This window comes from Pelophylax lessonae (assembly GCF_965119305.1).
Source record: "Pelophylax lessonae genome assembly, chromosome: 4".
Classification (NCBI taxonomy): Eukaryota; Metazoa; Chordata; class Amphibia; order Anura; family Ranidae; genus Pelophylax; species Pelophylax lessonae.
Window position 1 is genome coordinate 65,918,187 of NC_138771.1, and position 16,352 is coordinate 65,934,538.

A 16,352-nucleotide genomic window follows, 5' to 3' on the forward strand; every position below is an offset into this window, starting at 1 on the left:
CAACAAAAATGACAAAAATCTTTCCCTTAGTTAGTAAACGCAATAACTTTTGCGCAAACCAATCAAAATATGCTTTTTGCGATTTGTTTTTTTTTGTTTTTTTACTAAACATATGTAGCAGAAAACAAATTGGCCCAAAATGTTAAAACATTTTGATTTTTACATTTTTTTTGGGGGGGGGAATTTCATATAAAAAAATGTAAAAATATTGTTATTTTTGCAAAATTGACGCTCTTTTTTTGTTTATAGCGCATGATCAAAAAAATCGCACAGGTGATCAAATACCACCAAAAGAAAGCTCTGTTTGTGGGGAAAAAAAGGACATCAATTTCATTTGGGTACAGCGTCGCACGACCGCGCAATTGTGCGTTAAAATCACGCAGTGCCGAATCGCAAAATAGGCCCTGGTCAGGAAGGGGGTAAAATCTTCCGGGGCTTAAGTGGTTAAAGCTTCTATTTCAAAGTTATATTAAAGGTTTGATTATTTTTTGTTTTATAATAACAAACATGTTATACTTACCTGCTCTGTGCAATGGTTTTGCACAGAGCAGCCCTGATCCTCCTCTCTGGGGTCCTCTGCTGGTGCTCCTGGCTCCTCCTTCCAGCCTGGTGCCCTATACCAAGTCACTTGCTATGGGGGCACTCGTGTTCTTGTTCCCGAGTCCTGCTCTGTGTGTCCATAAGGCACAGAGTGGGGCTCGGCTCCACTCCCGTCTCATTGGCTCTGACTGACAGCAGTGGTTGCCAATGGCGCATGATGCCGTATCTTAGCCAATAAGGAGCGAGACATCGCTGGATCAGGATCAGGCTCCAGTAAGTATTTATGGGGGCTACAGTGGAAGCTGCATGCAGAAGGTTTTTTACCTTACTGCATAGAAAACCTAAAAGAAGAAAACCAATGCAGCTACCACATCTAAAAATTGGTAAGCAACAATATATTACATTTTTGTTTTTGAGTTTAACCTCTTGCCCCCCCCCTGATAACAGTACCTTTACTTCTATGTTGCTATCCACTCCCTGATTTTCGGGTGACCTCTGTTGACCTGTGCTGTGATTGGACACGGCATACGTTTGTGAGCAGGTTACAGCCAATGATTTTAGCTGTATAAAGGAAAAAAAGGCAAGGCGCTAACACCCATAATATACTTAACAGCCTGTCTTACATCCAGCACCACCGCACTGCTTGGTGACCGATGTGCATTCCAACGGCTGGACGTTCGGGCCGGACGTGACATCACACTGGAACAGGAAGTGACAACACCTAGGGGCCTCAACTAGTTTCGCTGATCGCGTCTACAGGAAGCCCTGTATAATTTTCACTTTATGAATCTACTTTTTATGAATTATGGTTTACTGTATTCATGGATGTTAGAGCTTTGCTTTTTTTCTTTATCCAATTCCGCTTCAGAGCAATTTTTTTTCTTTGTCGCATGTATGTAAAAATCTTGGCAATAAAATTACATAAACCCCAAGAACATTATATATTTTCTGAAAGCAGAGGACCTGTAGAATAAAAAGATGATAGTTGCAAATTTTTGCTTCACAAGATATTTGCATAACTGTTTTTTTAAACGCAAATTTTCTTGAAAAAATATAATAAAATAAATTTTTTGTGCAAAATCACACCATAGAATATCCATTTTTGGTTAAAATCTAAAAGATAAGCTTGCATCAAGTAAATAAATACCTAACCTTCCATGTTTTAAAATTGCGTGGGCCCGCGATATCGCCAATATCTATGGTCTGAAAAATTTCTATATGCGACGCTTTAAAAGCAATTATAGCTCATCAATTTAGAGTTAACTAGGAGCTTTTGTGCTAGAATTATTGTTCTCACTCTGACATTCGTGGCGATATGTCATGTGTGGTGCGAGCGTGGTTTACATACACGTAGACTCCTTGGGCTTGCGTTTTCACAGGTGTGCGGGGCAACGGGGGTTTTGGGAATTATTTTTTTTATATGTTTTATTATAATTTTCTTTTTTTTTTTTTTTAATTTACTTTTACATGATGTTCATAAACCCCTATATGATAGCTTTGGGCAGGTGACAGGTACTCTTTTTAGAGACATTAGGGGTCTTATAGACCCCAATGTCTCCCCTGCACTTCACACCATCTAAACAAGCACAGATCAGCTTGGTTAGATGTGTCCCCTGGCTTTTGGCTGGGAAAGTGTGCATATGAAACCGGAAGTGATGTCACTTCCGTTTTCATTGTTTGCAGGTGAGATTGAGGCATGGATTTGCCTCGGTCTCACTGCAGTCTCTCTCTCCTTGCCGGTGGATGTGTTCCCGGTGTTGGTGTCGGAGAGCACGGGACAGCACGGTAACCATGGTAACCACGAAAGGAGGGCAGGCCTGCCGACAGGAGGGGGTGGGGGTCACCCTGTGTGAAAGTGGCCAGCAGCTATGGAGCTACTGCATCACTTTCACTTTTTTCGCCTTCCTCTGGATTAACTGCAGGTATAGAATTGTGTATATGGGATTGTATGGTTGTGTTTTCTTTGCTGTTTTTTGTTTTTTATTGGTTGAGCCAGATGGACTTGTGTCTCTTTTCAACCTGACTAACTATGTAACTTTGAAGCCGGTTGCCGGCTCTTCAAAACCCACCCAGGCTTCTGCTGCAGCCATTAGCCTGTGATCAAAAGTTCACTCTCTTGGATGTAGAGGATACGCCCAAAGAGCTGAACTGGTTATATTGTTTATAAAGTGATACTCCTTTGTTCTTACTAATGGGGCAGCTTCACTGGTTTAATTCAATAATTAGGCCCCTTTCACACTTGTGCGACTTGGGACTGCAAAGTCGCATGACAAGTCGTACCCCATGATTTCCAATGAGTACCATTCATATCTGTGCGACTTCAAGTCACAGCAACTTCAAAGTAGTCTGTGCAGTACTTTGGTCCAACTTTAATGCAATTTGAGGTCCATAGACCTCGAGATTACACAGGCATTGCTTCAAGTCCAGTCAAAGTCGCGTCAAAATCACAAGATTTCAGTGTGAAAGGGGCCTTAAGCAGACGCCTTTATTTATGTCACAAAAATGTTGGCTGGCCACAGCCGATTAGTAGGTATACACATACACAGCATAGGGTTCTGTGTTTACAAACACACAGAACAGGGATCTGGCTGTTTCTTCTCCCTCTGGAGGTCAACTCTGAGTTCAGGGAGAAAAGACAGCCAGATCCTGAGAGTAAAAGCAGCACACATATACTTGTTAGGCACACAATTAACCCCTTGATTTCCCTCGGATCACTCCTGTCACCCATTAGTGCCATTACTACAGTGTGGGGTGTACAATATTATCACTGATCACTGTATTAGTGTCACTAGCGATGTCAATGTCAGTTAGTGTCCCTCCCAGCCAATGTCAGTTAGTGCCAGATTGCCCCCACAGCCGGTACTAGTATACTGTCTATAGCTGTGTAAATTCCAGTATATATACCATAGTTTGTGGATGCTATAACTTTCCCATAAACCACTTTTTGAGATTTTTTTTTTATCAAATACATGTAGCACAATAAATGTTGGCCTAAATTTGTGAAGAAATTTGATTTTATTGGATATGTTTTATAACAGAAAGTAGAAAAAATAATTTTTTTTTTTTTTTAATTTTCAGTCTTTTTTTTTAGTTCATACACTGCTCAAAAAAAATTAAAGGAACACTTTGAAAACACATCAGATCTCAATGGGGAAACATATCATGCTGGATATTTATACTGATATGGACTGGGTAATGTGTTAGGAATGAAAGGATGCCACATCGTTTGATGAAAAAAAAGATCAACCTACAGAGGGCTGAATTCAAAGACCCCAAAAATCAAAGTGAAACATTGATGCAGCAGGCTAGTCCATTTTGCTGAAATTTCATTGCAGCAACTCAAAATGGTACTAAGTAGTTTGTATGGCCCCCCACATGCTTGTATGCCTAATAATGTCGGGGCATGCTCCTTTTGAGACGACAGATGATGTCCTGGGGTATTTCCTCCCAGATCTGGACCAAGGCATCACTGAGCTCCTGAACAGACTGAGGTTCAGCCTGGCCGCGTCGGATGGACCGAAATATATTGTCCCAGAGGTGTTCTATTGGATTTAGGTCAGGCGAGTGTGGGGGCCATTCAATGGTATCAATTCCTTCATCCTCCAGGAACTGGCTGCATACTCTCAGGCCAGGGATTGTCGTGCACCAGGAGGAACCCAGGACCCACTGCACTAGGGTAGGGTCTAAGGATTTCAACCTGACACCTAATGGCAGTTAGGGTGCCATTGTCTAGCCGGTAGAGGTCTATGCATCCATGGATATTCCTCCCCAGACCATCACTGACCCACCGCCAAAACCAGTCATGCTGAACGACATTACAGGCAGCATAACGTTCTCCACGGCTTCTCCAGACCCTTTCACATCTGTCCATTGTGCTCAGGGTGAACCTGCTCTCATCTGTGAAAAGCAGAGGGCACCAATGGCAGACCTGTCAATTTTGGCATTCAATGGAAAATGCCAATTGAGCTCCATGGTGCCGGGCAGTGAGCACAGGGCCCACTAGAGGATGTTGGGCCCTCAGGCCACCCTCATGAAGTCTGTTTCTGATTGTTTGGTCAGAGACATTCACACCAGTTGCCTGCTGGAGGTCATTTTGTAGGGCTCTGGCAGTGCTCATCCTGTTCCTCTGTGCACAAAGGAGCAGATACCGGTCCTGCTTATGAGTTAAGGACCTTCTACAGCCCTGTCCAGCTCTCCTAGAGTAATTGCCTGTCTCCTGGAACCTCCTCTATGCTCCTGAGACTGTGCTGGGAGACATAGCAAACCTTCTGGCAATGGCACGTATTGATGTGCCATCCTGGAGGAATTGGACTGCCTGTGCAACCTCTATAGGGTCCAGGTATTGCCTCATGCGACCAGTAGTGACACAAACCCTAGCCAAATTCTAAAACTGGGAAAAACAGGGAGAAAAGATGAGTAGGGAAAAAAATGTCAGTGGCCTCCACCTGTAAAACCATTCTGTTTTGGAGGTCATCTCATTGTTGCCCATCTAGTGCACCTTTTGTTAATTTCATGAACACCAAAGCAGCTGAAACCGATTAACGACCCCCTCTGCTACTTAACTGACCAGATCAATATCCCAGGAGTTTAATTGACTTAAAACTATACTCTGATTAAAAAACGTTCCTTTAATATTTTGAGCAGTGTATAATAAAAAATAATAAACACAGTGGTGATCAAATACTACCAAAAGAAAGCTCTATTTGTGGTAAAAAAAATTATATCAATTTAAAGTATTAACTGGCAGTGCTGAATAGCAAAAAATGCCCTGGTCATGAAGGGGGTAAAAAGTTCCGGAGGTCAAGTGGTTAATACCACTTTAGGGAGATAATAAGATTACAGGTTATTTCGGGTATGGTGAAATAATTCCTAGCCTTAGTGCTAGTTTGTTTTCATTTAGGCAAGCTTCAGGTACAGCTTCCGATGTTAAGGAATGCTGTGATTTGCATTGCCTTAAAGAGGAAGTAAACCCTCCTCTGACACTTGTACCTATAGGTAAGCCTATATTAAGGCTTACCTATAGGTACTGTAAATATCTCCTAAACATGCACCGTTTAGGAGATATTTACCTTACATGCAGCCAGTGACGTCACTGGCGCATGCGCTCTGAAGGAAATGCCGCTGGTGCCGTTCCTTCAGAGCCCTGTGCTGTGACCATCGGCTCCCGCACACGTGCGCGGGAGTGACGTCACCGCAGCTCCGGCCAATCAGATAGCCGGATGCCGCGATCCCGGAAGACGGGTGACTGGACATGCCGCTTGTCATACAGGTAAGCGGGCGGTACGGCGGGGGCTCGTTCTTAGGTATTTCATAATGAGCTAGTATGCGATGCATACTAGCTCATTATGTGTTTGTCTTTCAGGTTGCAAAAAAAAAAAAAAAAGTTTCATGGGTTTACAACCTCTTTAAACCAAGTTTTTTTGTTTTTTTTCTGTACCATCAATCTTTCTTTCCTGATCCTATGAATGTGTATTTTTATACTGTGCTCTTTGCATGTTAGTACTTATTTTTGTTTTTCTCCTGGATTATTAAGATTGTATCTTTAAATGAAGAATGTCCCTATGATTGGACTTCTTACGGCTTTGCCTTTTGATGTTTGTGTGAATGAAATGTTGTATCTAGTATTTTCTTTTTTTCGCTAATGGTTTTTTAGAGTGGCAACCAGTGTTAATATAAGCTGCAAGCTACATTTGTGGTGATTGATGGCTTCTGTAAATGGCCTTTGTCACCATTCTGGTAAAAATAGCAGAGCTAATGTTTTCCATGGAGATTTCTCATTTCTGTGGCCTGCAGCCCAAGTCTAGATCTGTGTATGGCAAACAGTACTGAACAAAGAGTGTATATGAGAAGACATGTGTTTCCTTTCTCATGTCCCGGAGAGAGATTCCTTCTCTAAAAACACATTTCATTTGGCTTCTTTTGTATACATGCAACAACGATCCGCGTAGGAAATGACTATCACAGAACACCTATCCTTACTGGGTGACAAATGTAATCGGATATTTTACATATCATTGCTTCCACACAAATAAAGATTTTTGTTCTCATTCTTATAATAATGTTTTTCTTCATATAGAACAATTACAATGGAATTCATTTGTTTAAAAAATGTAATGGCGTTTTGCTTGTCATGCATGTATTTTAACTAGTATGGATACCTTCTTTAACCACTTAAGCCCCGGAAGATTTTACCCCCATTCCGACCAGGGGGTATTTTGCGATTCGGCACTGCGTGACTTTAACGGACAATTGCGCGGTCGTGCGACGCTGTACCTAAACGAATTTGGCGTCCTTTTTTTCCCACAAACAGAGCTTTCTTTTGGTGGTATTTGATCACCTGTGCGATTTTTTGATCACGCGCTATAAACAAAAAAAGAGCGTCAATTTTGCAAAAATAGCAATATTTTTCACATTTTTTTATATGAAATTCCCCAAAAAAAAAATTTAAAAATCAAATTTTTTTTACTTTTTCGGCCAATTTGTTTTATGCTACCTATGTTTGGTAAAAAAAATCGCAAAAAGCGTATTTTGATTGGTTTGCGCAAAAGTTATCGCGTTTACTAACAAAGGGAAAGATTTCTGTCATTTTTGTTGTTTTTTTGTTTTAACGTGTAATGGCGGCGATCTGCGATTTTTTTTTTTGCGGTACTGCGACATTGGGGCGGACAGATCGGACCCTTGACTGACATTTTTGACACTTTTGGGGTTACCAGTGACATTTCTACAGTAATCAGTGCTATATATATGCACTGTTACGGTAAAAATACACTGGTAGTGAAGGGGTTAACTTTATTTGGGAGGGAGGGGCTGTGTGTATCCCTAGGGGCGTGCTTTCTACTGTGATTGGCTGGGGCTTGAGCTGTATGGACACTGATCAACGGATCTACATACTAGATCCGAGTGATCAGTATCCTAACAGCAAGGAGAATGACAGGTGGCTTGTTTACACAAGCTGCCTGACATTCTCCCTCTCCCATCGGGTCCGCCGGTCACACGCGCGGGGGGGTCCGTGACCACGCGGGAGCGGGAGCGCGCCTCCGGGGGCGCGCGCTCGCTCCCTAGACCCTCACAGGCTAGTGACGTAGCCCTACGTCACTTTGCCTGTGAGGGGCTGACTGCCGACGTAGATCGGCGTTAGGCAGTCGGCAAGTGGTTAAAGTGTTATTAAACCCCAAAACAATCATTTATTATATTGCAGCTTACCTATTCTTAGATATGATGGTTGCATTGCTTTTCTTCTTTAGGCTTCTTTCCTTTATTTTAACCTGGTGATCTGGCCAGTAAGTCTGTTGTTTTTCAACTGAACAAGCTGTCCTGCAGATGTATCGTTGACAGGGTTGAAAATACCATTTACTGCGAACAGGAGTGCTTACAATGATCAGCTTTTATTTATTTATGTAAAACCTTAATCCCCAAGAACCGATTTACGCCAGCGCGACTTGTCGGTCCATTGACTGCTACAGGACCCGTTCTAATAGGAGCGACACAAGTCGCTCCGACTAAGAAAAAGGGTCCTGTACTACTTCGGGGTGACCTCGGAGCGACTTGCATAGACTTCCATTATGTGAAGTCCCTGCAAGTCCCTCCGAAGTCATGGTGCATGGGAATGCACAAGTCGCCCCCGAAGTAGTACAAGTACCGTAGTCTTGCCGCCCCAGTGTAAACCGAATCTAAAGGAAAAATAAACTGTTTACTGTAACTGCTTAAGGGCTCTTTCACACGGGCGGTCCGATCAGATCTGCCTGTCAGTTTTTTAGGCGGATCTGATCGGATCCTCCATGCAGCTCTATTGGGCAGCGGGTGTCAGCGGAGGTCACCTCCGCTGCCATCTGCATCCGATCCTGTGCTGAAATCTGGACGGATGGAAACCCTATCTTTCCATCCGTTCAGTAATTGGAGCGGAGCGGATCTGATGAGAACGGACAAGCGGTCCACTCTCATCCGATCCCCCATAGAGGGCAGCGGGTGCTGAGACACCTCCCTCTCCGCTCTGCAAGCGGAGACGGAGCTGTCATCCGCCCGGCTCAGCGGGGATCGCGGATCGATCCCCGCTGAGCAACACGGATCCGCCTGCGGAGGCGGACCGTGTGAAAGAAGCCTAAAAAGAGCTGGAGTTTGGCTTCAATTTGTTAGTGTATCTAAATCTGCTAGTCCATTTAACACTTCCCTCCCGCCATATTAACAATTCTCCTGTCCAAAGGTGCCCCCTGTTCTATTTCCTCCAGAGTGGGGGCACTCTAATACTGGAGGTGTGTTTTTGGCCAGTTCATTACATGAAAACAGAGGGGAAAAAAGGCTAAAAAAAGGAAACTAATGCAGCCACCTCATCTGATTGCAGAGCTTCAACAGATTACATTTTTGGTTTTGGGTTTAATTCTGCTTTAGAGGAGAATGCTATCTCTTTAATATACACTGTATATATTTTTCTAGATATACATGTTAAAGATGTCAAAGCCTAACTCCATGCTTAATGTTCCTTCATGCTGACCCAATTATTTAATAACAGACGTGCTTGCTGGGAGCATTGTATCTATTGTATGTAGCTGTTTTATCACAGTTGCGTGATAGTTTAGGTATTTAGTATTTGAGATGTGCAAAGAGAGACCACACAAATACTTAAAAGTATAACCTTTAATTAAGGCGGAGTTCCAGGCAAAAAGCAACTCTGTCTTAAACAATAGTACACCCCACCCCCTCATTTTTGTGTGTATGTATATATATATATATATATATATATATATATATAAATTTTTTTTTTTTTTTGGTACCTTTTCTGCTCTTTTTCTTCTGAACTTCTCCTGAACCGTCTCCTGATAATTACTAGAGACCAGGATCTGGCTGGGACAGCTTAGTCACTGTGCTGGTAGCAAGCATTGAGCACAGAAACCATGGACGTCCATGGATGTGTATGTGTGGCATGTGGGTGCTAAAGAAGAAACAAATAACAGCGCAAAACAGTGAAAAGATGAATATTCACTCTACATAAACCTTTTGTGCTCAAAAACATTTTTTTTTTTTTTTTTGCGAAAAATCTCATGTGTAATGTTTCTATCAAGCAAATATTCCCCCAAAAATTGTGAAAATCAAACCAAAATAATGGCAAGCATGTTTCCAGTGACATGTCTGTGCAAAAAATGTAAAAATCAACACAAATATTAAATGTCCAAAATTAGCATGTATCCAATGAAGGAATATATTCCATGCACAGTGCTCTCTTCTAAGTAAATGGTACCAATCCGTGACTCCTTATGCAATCTGTTGTGATCCGCACCCCACCTGTGAGTACACTTACCAGATACTATGGACCCCCTAGCAATACTGCATGTGGGTCAATAAAACTTAAACTGGTAAGTGTTGTCACTTCTTGAAATTCCTCTATAAACGTCACGCAGGGCAAGAGAGATATTGGTACTTTCTATGGTCCCCCAATGGACTTCACTCAGGGCAAGGAAGACAGAGAAATCCAATAGTGTAATACCTTCAAAAATTGAATAGGATAGAAGCAGAGTAACACTTACAAAGCATCAGGTATGTATTCGCATATGCTTATATTCCTTGACATCAGGCCTGTGCTGTGTGAACTAGGGTCCGTATCCTGTGAGAACGCCGCGGTGTGCACCTTCCCATTTGTGTTCCACTCAGACCAGAAGTGACATTGCCGGCGTTACTGTCAGCCAGAAATTGCGTCGACGCGTTTCGCTCCCCCCACTGGGCATTATCACAGACGGATCTCCGGCTTTCCAGTACGTACATTTTAAAGCCAGCCACAAGGTCACATGATCTATTGCTCATTTCCTATTAGGTGTACATGGCTAACCCACCCTCTTTACCGCTGCACATATGCGTTACGTGGGTGGAAAGAGGTTATTATAGTCTGCTGTAGTAACTAAAAATACTTGTTTTCTTGAAATCTGCTTTATTTTTCCTTTAAATTCTGTTATTTTCCTCATTTACAGAGCAAGGGGAAGAAACCTTTATTTGTGCAGCTTATATTGGATAACATATGGAGTCTGTATGATGCGGTCATGAAGAGGTCAGTAATATGCAAAGCATTTCTAGCTGAAAATGTCTGTACATATTATTGTATCTTCTTGTGTAACTGTTGTATCTGTTCTTTTCTTTTAGGGAGAAAGAGAAAATAGACAAAATAGTTCAATCACTGGGTTTGAAAATCAACCCTCGTGAATCGCGGCATTCTGACCCCAAAGTCCATGTGAATGCAATTTACAGTCAGTGGCTTCCCATATCTCAGGCTGTGCTATGTATCCTTTTTATGAGTTGCGTGTCAAAAGCGAAGAATATTACTTTTGGATTCATGGATAAGCAGTATTAAACCCAAAAGCAAACAATTATTATATTGCAGCTTACATTGGCTGCATTGGTTTCTTTTTTAGGCGTTCTTTCTTCTATTTTCATCTGGTGATCCAGCCTGTTTTTTTTTCACAAGCTCAAGCTCTCCAGCAGAATGGATCCGCTTACATGTATTAGACAAACCATTTATCACTGGCAAGGGTGATTAAGCACTTGCCGGCTGCTCACAGTAATCCTACTGCGGCAGTGCGGCTTTCCTGGGTCCAGCAACATAGACCTATATCGCTGGAGTACATGTGCGCGTGCCGCCGCAGCCCTGTTCGCGCTGTGTTTAGACACAGCGGGAGTCAGGCCGGGGAAGGAGAGGCGGCGATTGCCGCCTCCCTTCCCTGATCATCGTGGAGACGGTGAGAAGACCCGCCTGCTTATGTAAACAAAGCAGGCGGGTCTTCTCAGTGACAGACAGGAGGAGATCACAGGATTCAGCATAGCTGAACCTGCGATCTCTGTCTCGGTCACAGAACCTCCCCCCCACACGTCAGTAAGCATGAGGCATACATTTAACCCTTTGATCACCAACAGTGTTAACCTCTTCCCTGCCAGTGTCATTATTACAGTAATTAGCATATTTTTAGCACTGATTACTGTAGTCATGTCACAGGTCCCCCCAAAAAAAGTGTCAAAAATGTCAGTTTGGGGTCCAATCTGTCCGCCGCAATGTCGCAGTCCCGCAAAAAATCGCAGATTGCCGCCATTACTAGTAAAAAAATAAAATAAAAATGACATAAATCTTTCCCGTAGTTAGTAAATGCGATAACTTTTGCGCAAACCAATCAAAATACGATTATTGCGATTTTTTTCTTTTTTTTAACCAAAAATTTGTAGCAAAAAACAAATTGGCCTAAAGTGTTAAAAAATTTTGATTTTTAAATTCTTTTTTTGAGAATGTCATATAGCAGAATCTGAAAAATATTGTTTTTTTTTTTTTTTCAAAATTGTCGCTGTTTTTTTGTTTATAGCGCAAAAAAATAAAATCGCACAGGTGATCAAATACCACCAAAAGAAAGCTCTATTTGTGGGAAAAAAAGGGCGTACATTTTGTTTGGGTACAGCGTTGCATGACCGGGCAATTGTCCGTTAAAGTAATGCAGTGCCGAATCGCAAAATAGGGCCTGGTCATTAAGGAGGCAAATCCTTCCGGTCTTAAAGTGATTAAATGGTCAGATTTTATTTATTCATTTATCCCCCAAAAAATGTGTGCTGTAACTGATTATGAAGTATGAGCTGGAGTTTTGCTTCAATTTGTTAGTGTATCTAAATCTGTTAATAGATTTAAAGAGGGCAAAAATAATTTAAAGTCAGCATCTGCAAATACTGTAGGCTCAACCACTGAAAGTCCATGACGTCATATGACCCACATTGCAGGACGTATTGAAAGCATTGTTAAACCCAAAAAAGGTACTAAAATACCCAAAAGGTACTATTATTATTATTCAGGATTTATAGACTTATATAGCGGCAACAATTTAAGCAGCTTACCCATCCTTAGATGTGGTTTCTGAATTAGTTTTCTTTGTTTCCCTTTATTTTCACCTTGTTATCCTGCCAGAAGGTATATTATTTTTCAAAAGAACCTCATTAGTAAGACCTAATCTGCAATATGCAGTTCAGTTTTGGGCACCAGTTCCTAAAAAGGATATCGGGGAACTGGAAAAAGTGCAGAGAAGGGCAACCAAACTGATAGGATGCATGGATGACCTCAGCTATGAGAAAAGATTAGAGGAACTGAATTTATTCTCTCTTGAGAGGAGGAGATTAAGGGGGGATATGATCAACATGTATAAATACATAAGGGGACCATATAGTGAACTTAGTGTTGAGTTATTCACTTTAAGGTCAACACAGAGGACAAGCGGCACTCTTTACATCTAGAGGAAAACAGATTTCGTCTCCAAAGGCGGAAAGGTTTCTTCACTGTAAGAGCTGTGAAAATGTGGAATAGACTCCCTCCCTGGCCAGATCAGAAGATTGCTTTAAAAAAGGCCTGGAATTTTTCCTGGGTGTACTTAATATAAGTGGATACTAAAATTTATAGGTAAAGTTGATCCAGGGAATATCCGATTGCCTTTTGGGGGGATCAGGAAGGAAGTTTTTTCCCTGCTGTAGTAAATTGGATCATGCTTTGCTGGGGTTTTTTCGCCTTCCTCTGGATCAACTGCGGGTATAGGATTGTGTATATGAGATTGTATGGTTGGGTTTTCGTTAGAGCTGCACGATTAATCGTATGAAAATCGCGATCTCGATTCACCCCCCCTGACGATCTAAACCTGACATATTCTCGATTCTTTGCATAGCTGAGTGAGCAGAGAAAACAGCTGTGGAAAACTCCCAGTAACTATAAACAAAATGATTACATTGTATCTTTCCTCCGGCAAACGCCTATCAGCATTAGGCTACATTCACACCTGAGCGTAGCGTTTTTCGCGCGTTTTTTACCGCGATTTTACCGCGATTTTTGCGGCGTTTTTTACCGCGATTTTACCGCGATTTTTACCGCGATTTTTGTGCAGGCGTTTTTAGATTGAATAGAGATCAATGGAAAACGCCTGTAATCTGCCCAAAAAGAAGCTTATGTACTTTTTTGAGCGTTGGGCGTTTTGTATACAGCGTCAAAACGCTCAGATGTGAACAGGGGCCATTGAAATGAATAGGATTTGTCTTGTTGGGCGTTTTGAGAGCTGATCCTAGAGCAGAAAAACGCCCCAAAAACGCCCCAAAACGCCTAGATGTGAACGGAGCCTTAAAGTCTCCCAGTAACTATAAACAAAAATGATTACATTTGTATCTTTTCCTTCCCTCTGCCAGGGAAAAAGGAAGTTTAACCTCTTAAAGACTAGACCTTTCTCTGACACTTGTTGCTTGCAAGTTAAAATCATTTTTTTTGCTAGAAAAGTACTTAGAACCCCCAAACATTTTATATATGAATAAAATGGCGATTGTTGTAATATTTTATGTCACACTGTATTTGCGCAGCAGTCTTTCAAACGCAATTAATAAACTTTAATGAATAAAAAAAAAAAAACGCAACAGTAAAGTTATCCCAATTTTTTTTTTGTTACACAGAGAATCGTGAGAGAATCGTGATCTTTATTCCAAGCTAAAAAATCGTGATTCTCATTTTGGCCAGAATCGTGCAGCTCTAGTTTTCGTTACTGTTTTTTTTTTTTTTTTTTTTTTATTGGTTGAGCCAGATGGACTTTTTGGATGTGTCTTTTTTTCAAACTGACTAACTATGTAACTATGTAACAAGCTGTCCTGCAAAAGTGGCAGTTAGAGGGTTGAGACAAAACATTTAACACTGACAGGTGCTTACAATGGTCAACTTTTATTTGCTATTTTAAAAACGTTATCCCAAAAAGAAACTGTTGCTGTAACTAGAGTCCAGCTTTAGGCCACTTTCACACTTGTGCGACTTGTTTTGCGATTTGGGACTGCAAAGCCGCATGACAAGTCGTACTCCATGATTTACAATGAAATCATGTTCATATCTGTGCGACTTCAAATCGCAACGACTTCAAAGTAGTCCCTGCACTACTTTGGGCCGATTTTAATGTGTTTTGAGGTCCAAAGACATAGGCACTGGTTCAAGTCCAGTAAAAATTGCGGCAAAATCGTGCGTTTTTTAGGTCGCACAAGTGTGAAAGGGGCCATAAAGTGAAAGTACAGTTAAAAAATACATATGTGAAGAGGCAGGGTCTTTATTGCAGAAGAGTCCTGCAATAAATTACACTTACCTGCCTGTTGGCAGTCCTCTGTAGACTTTACACTGAGCTGCAAATGTGCAGCTCGCTTTACATTCCGGCGCACTACCTGTGCCAGGATGACTGCATTCCTACTCATCCCTCACCGGCCAATCAAGACGGCAGAAGAACAGTGCCAGGAAAAAAAATGCTGGCAAGGGAGCTTGGATTATTGGAACAGAAGTAAGCATTTACTGCCTTTAGTTCCGCTTTACATTGTTAGTCAAGTCCATCTACATCTGCTAGTACATCCAAAGCTGGCCATACGCTAGGAGATTTTCAAACAAACATTATTACTAAAGTTCTCATCAGTACATTCAATGACTTGATAAACGCTGGTTGAAAGTACTTCAAAAAGCGTTTTCTTTTAACAATTTGGTTTTGAAGTGAATGAACTTTCCTATGTCATAAAGTGCATATGTGACTCAGTATATGACATATAAAATATCAGGTATAAAGATCACAATAAAAAACAATTCAAAGTGAACAGTGACTATGTGCTCAAGTTATAGTTCTTAGTGCATAGGTGACTTATGGCATATAACATTTCAAGTATAAATATCAAGCAATAAAAAGATTTTCCAATTGGCAATAAAAAATTAGTAATAAAAATTCAGCAGTACAAAAAGACAGTCCAAAAGTAAAACGGTGACTTTGTGCTCAAAATAATGTCCTTAGTGAAAGTGATTCTTCGCAATTGGAAGGTGCAAGTGCTCTGGCTTGATTGACTATGATATCGATTTCTTGTCCCGAGTGAGTGAGTAAATTGGATCACTTACCAGATCTCGTGGGTCCTATATGCCAGTGGTCCTCAACCCTGGTCCTCAGGCCAGGTTTGCAAGATAACTGAAATCCATCCCAGGTGATATAATTTGCTGCTCAGTGATTGCAGTATTCTAGTCTGCATCTCCCCAAGGTAATATTTAAAATCTGGCCTGTTAGTGGGCCCTGAGGACTGGAGTTGAGGACCACTGCTATATGCCATATGGCATTAAGACCATTCAAGCTTTAATGCCCCCCTGGGCCAAATGGATTCCCCTTTTTGGTGGTCCTATGGGCTGGTATTGGCTCCTCTAGGCTCCGGGGTGTGACAATCCAATTTAATAGGGAAGGAGAAAAGTAGGATTCCAAATAGCGTGATATTGTAAGGTTTAAATAGTTTATTACCCATGCATTGGGTTCAGAATGTAAAAGCAGAGTATACACTATCACTGGTGGTCAGCGGTGCGGGCTGCGCGTCCTCCTCGCGGAATAACGGCTGGCTTCCGGCTTGCGTTCCACCTGCGTGACGTGATGACGCTATGTGGTTCAAACTGACGCGTTTCGTCACTTCCGGTGACGTCCTCGGAATCTTTACATATTTTTTATTCACTTTATCTGATTATTTATTATCTATAGCAGAGATTGGCATGGCTAGCGCTATCTAATTAGCAAGCGCTGTATTTGGCCTTTCTAAAAGACCATTCTTTTGACAATGAACTTTCCTGAATGAAATCTGCATTCGCTGTTAGAAATTCATTGGTTTGCAAAATAATTCCATTACGCGCCTTCAGATTTTCTTGTCACTGTGGTCGATTTACCCCCGCTAACAATTAGACAATCCAACGATCGTTCTTAAAACAAACCATTTATAACTAGCTAGCTGAACCACTTGACCTCCAGAAGATTTACCCCCCTTCCTGACCAGGCCATTTATTGCCA

The 16,352-nt window shown here is 41.6% G+C and overlaps 1 protein-coding gene across 1 annotated transcript in view; it reads left to right on the plus strand.

Moving 5' to 3' along the window:
* The window catches only part of EFL1 (elongation factor like GTPase 1), a 669,975-nt gene that overhangs the window by 89,024 nt on the left and 564,599 nt on the right, over window positions 1–16,352 (plus strand). The window contains exons 9-10 of the mRNA XM_082255636.1: window positions 10,497–10,573; window positions 10,666–10,802. Of these exons, the coding sequence (XP_082111762.1) occupies window positions 10,497–10,573; window positions 10,666–10,802 (214 nt within the window). The remainder of the gene's footprint in view (window positions 1–10,496; window positions 10,574–10,665; window positions 10,803–16,352) is intronic.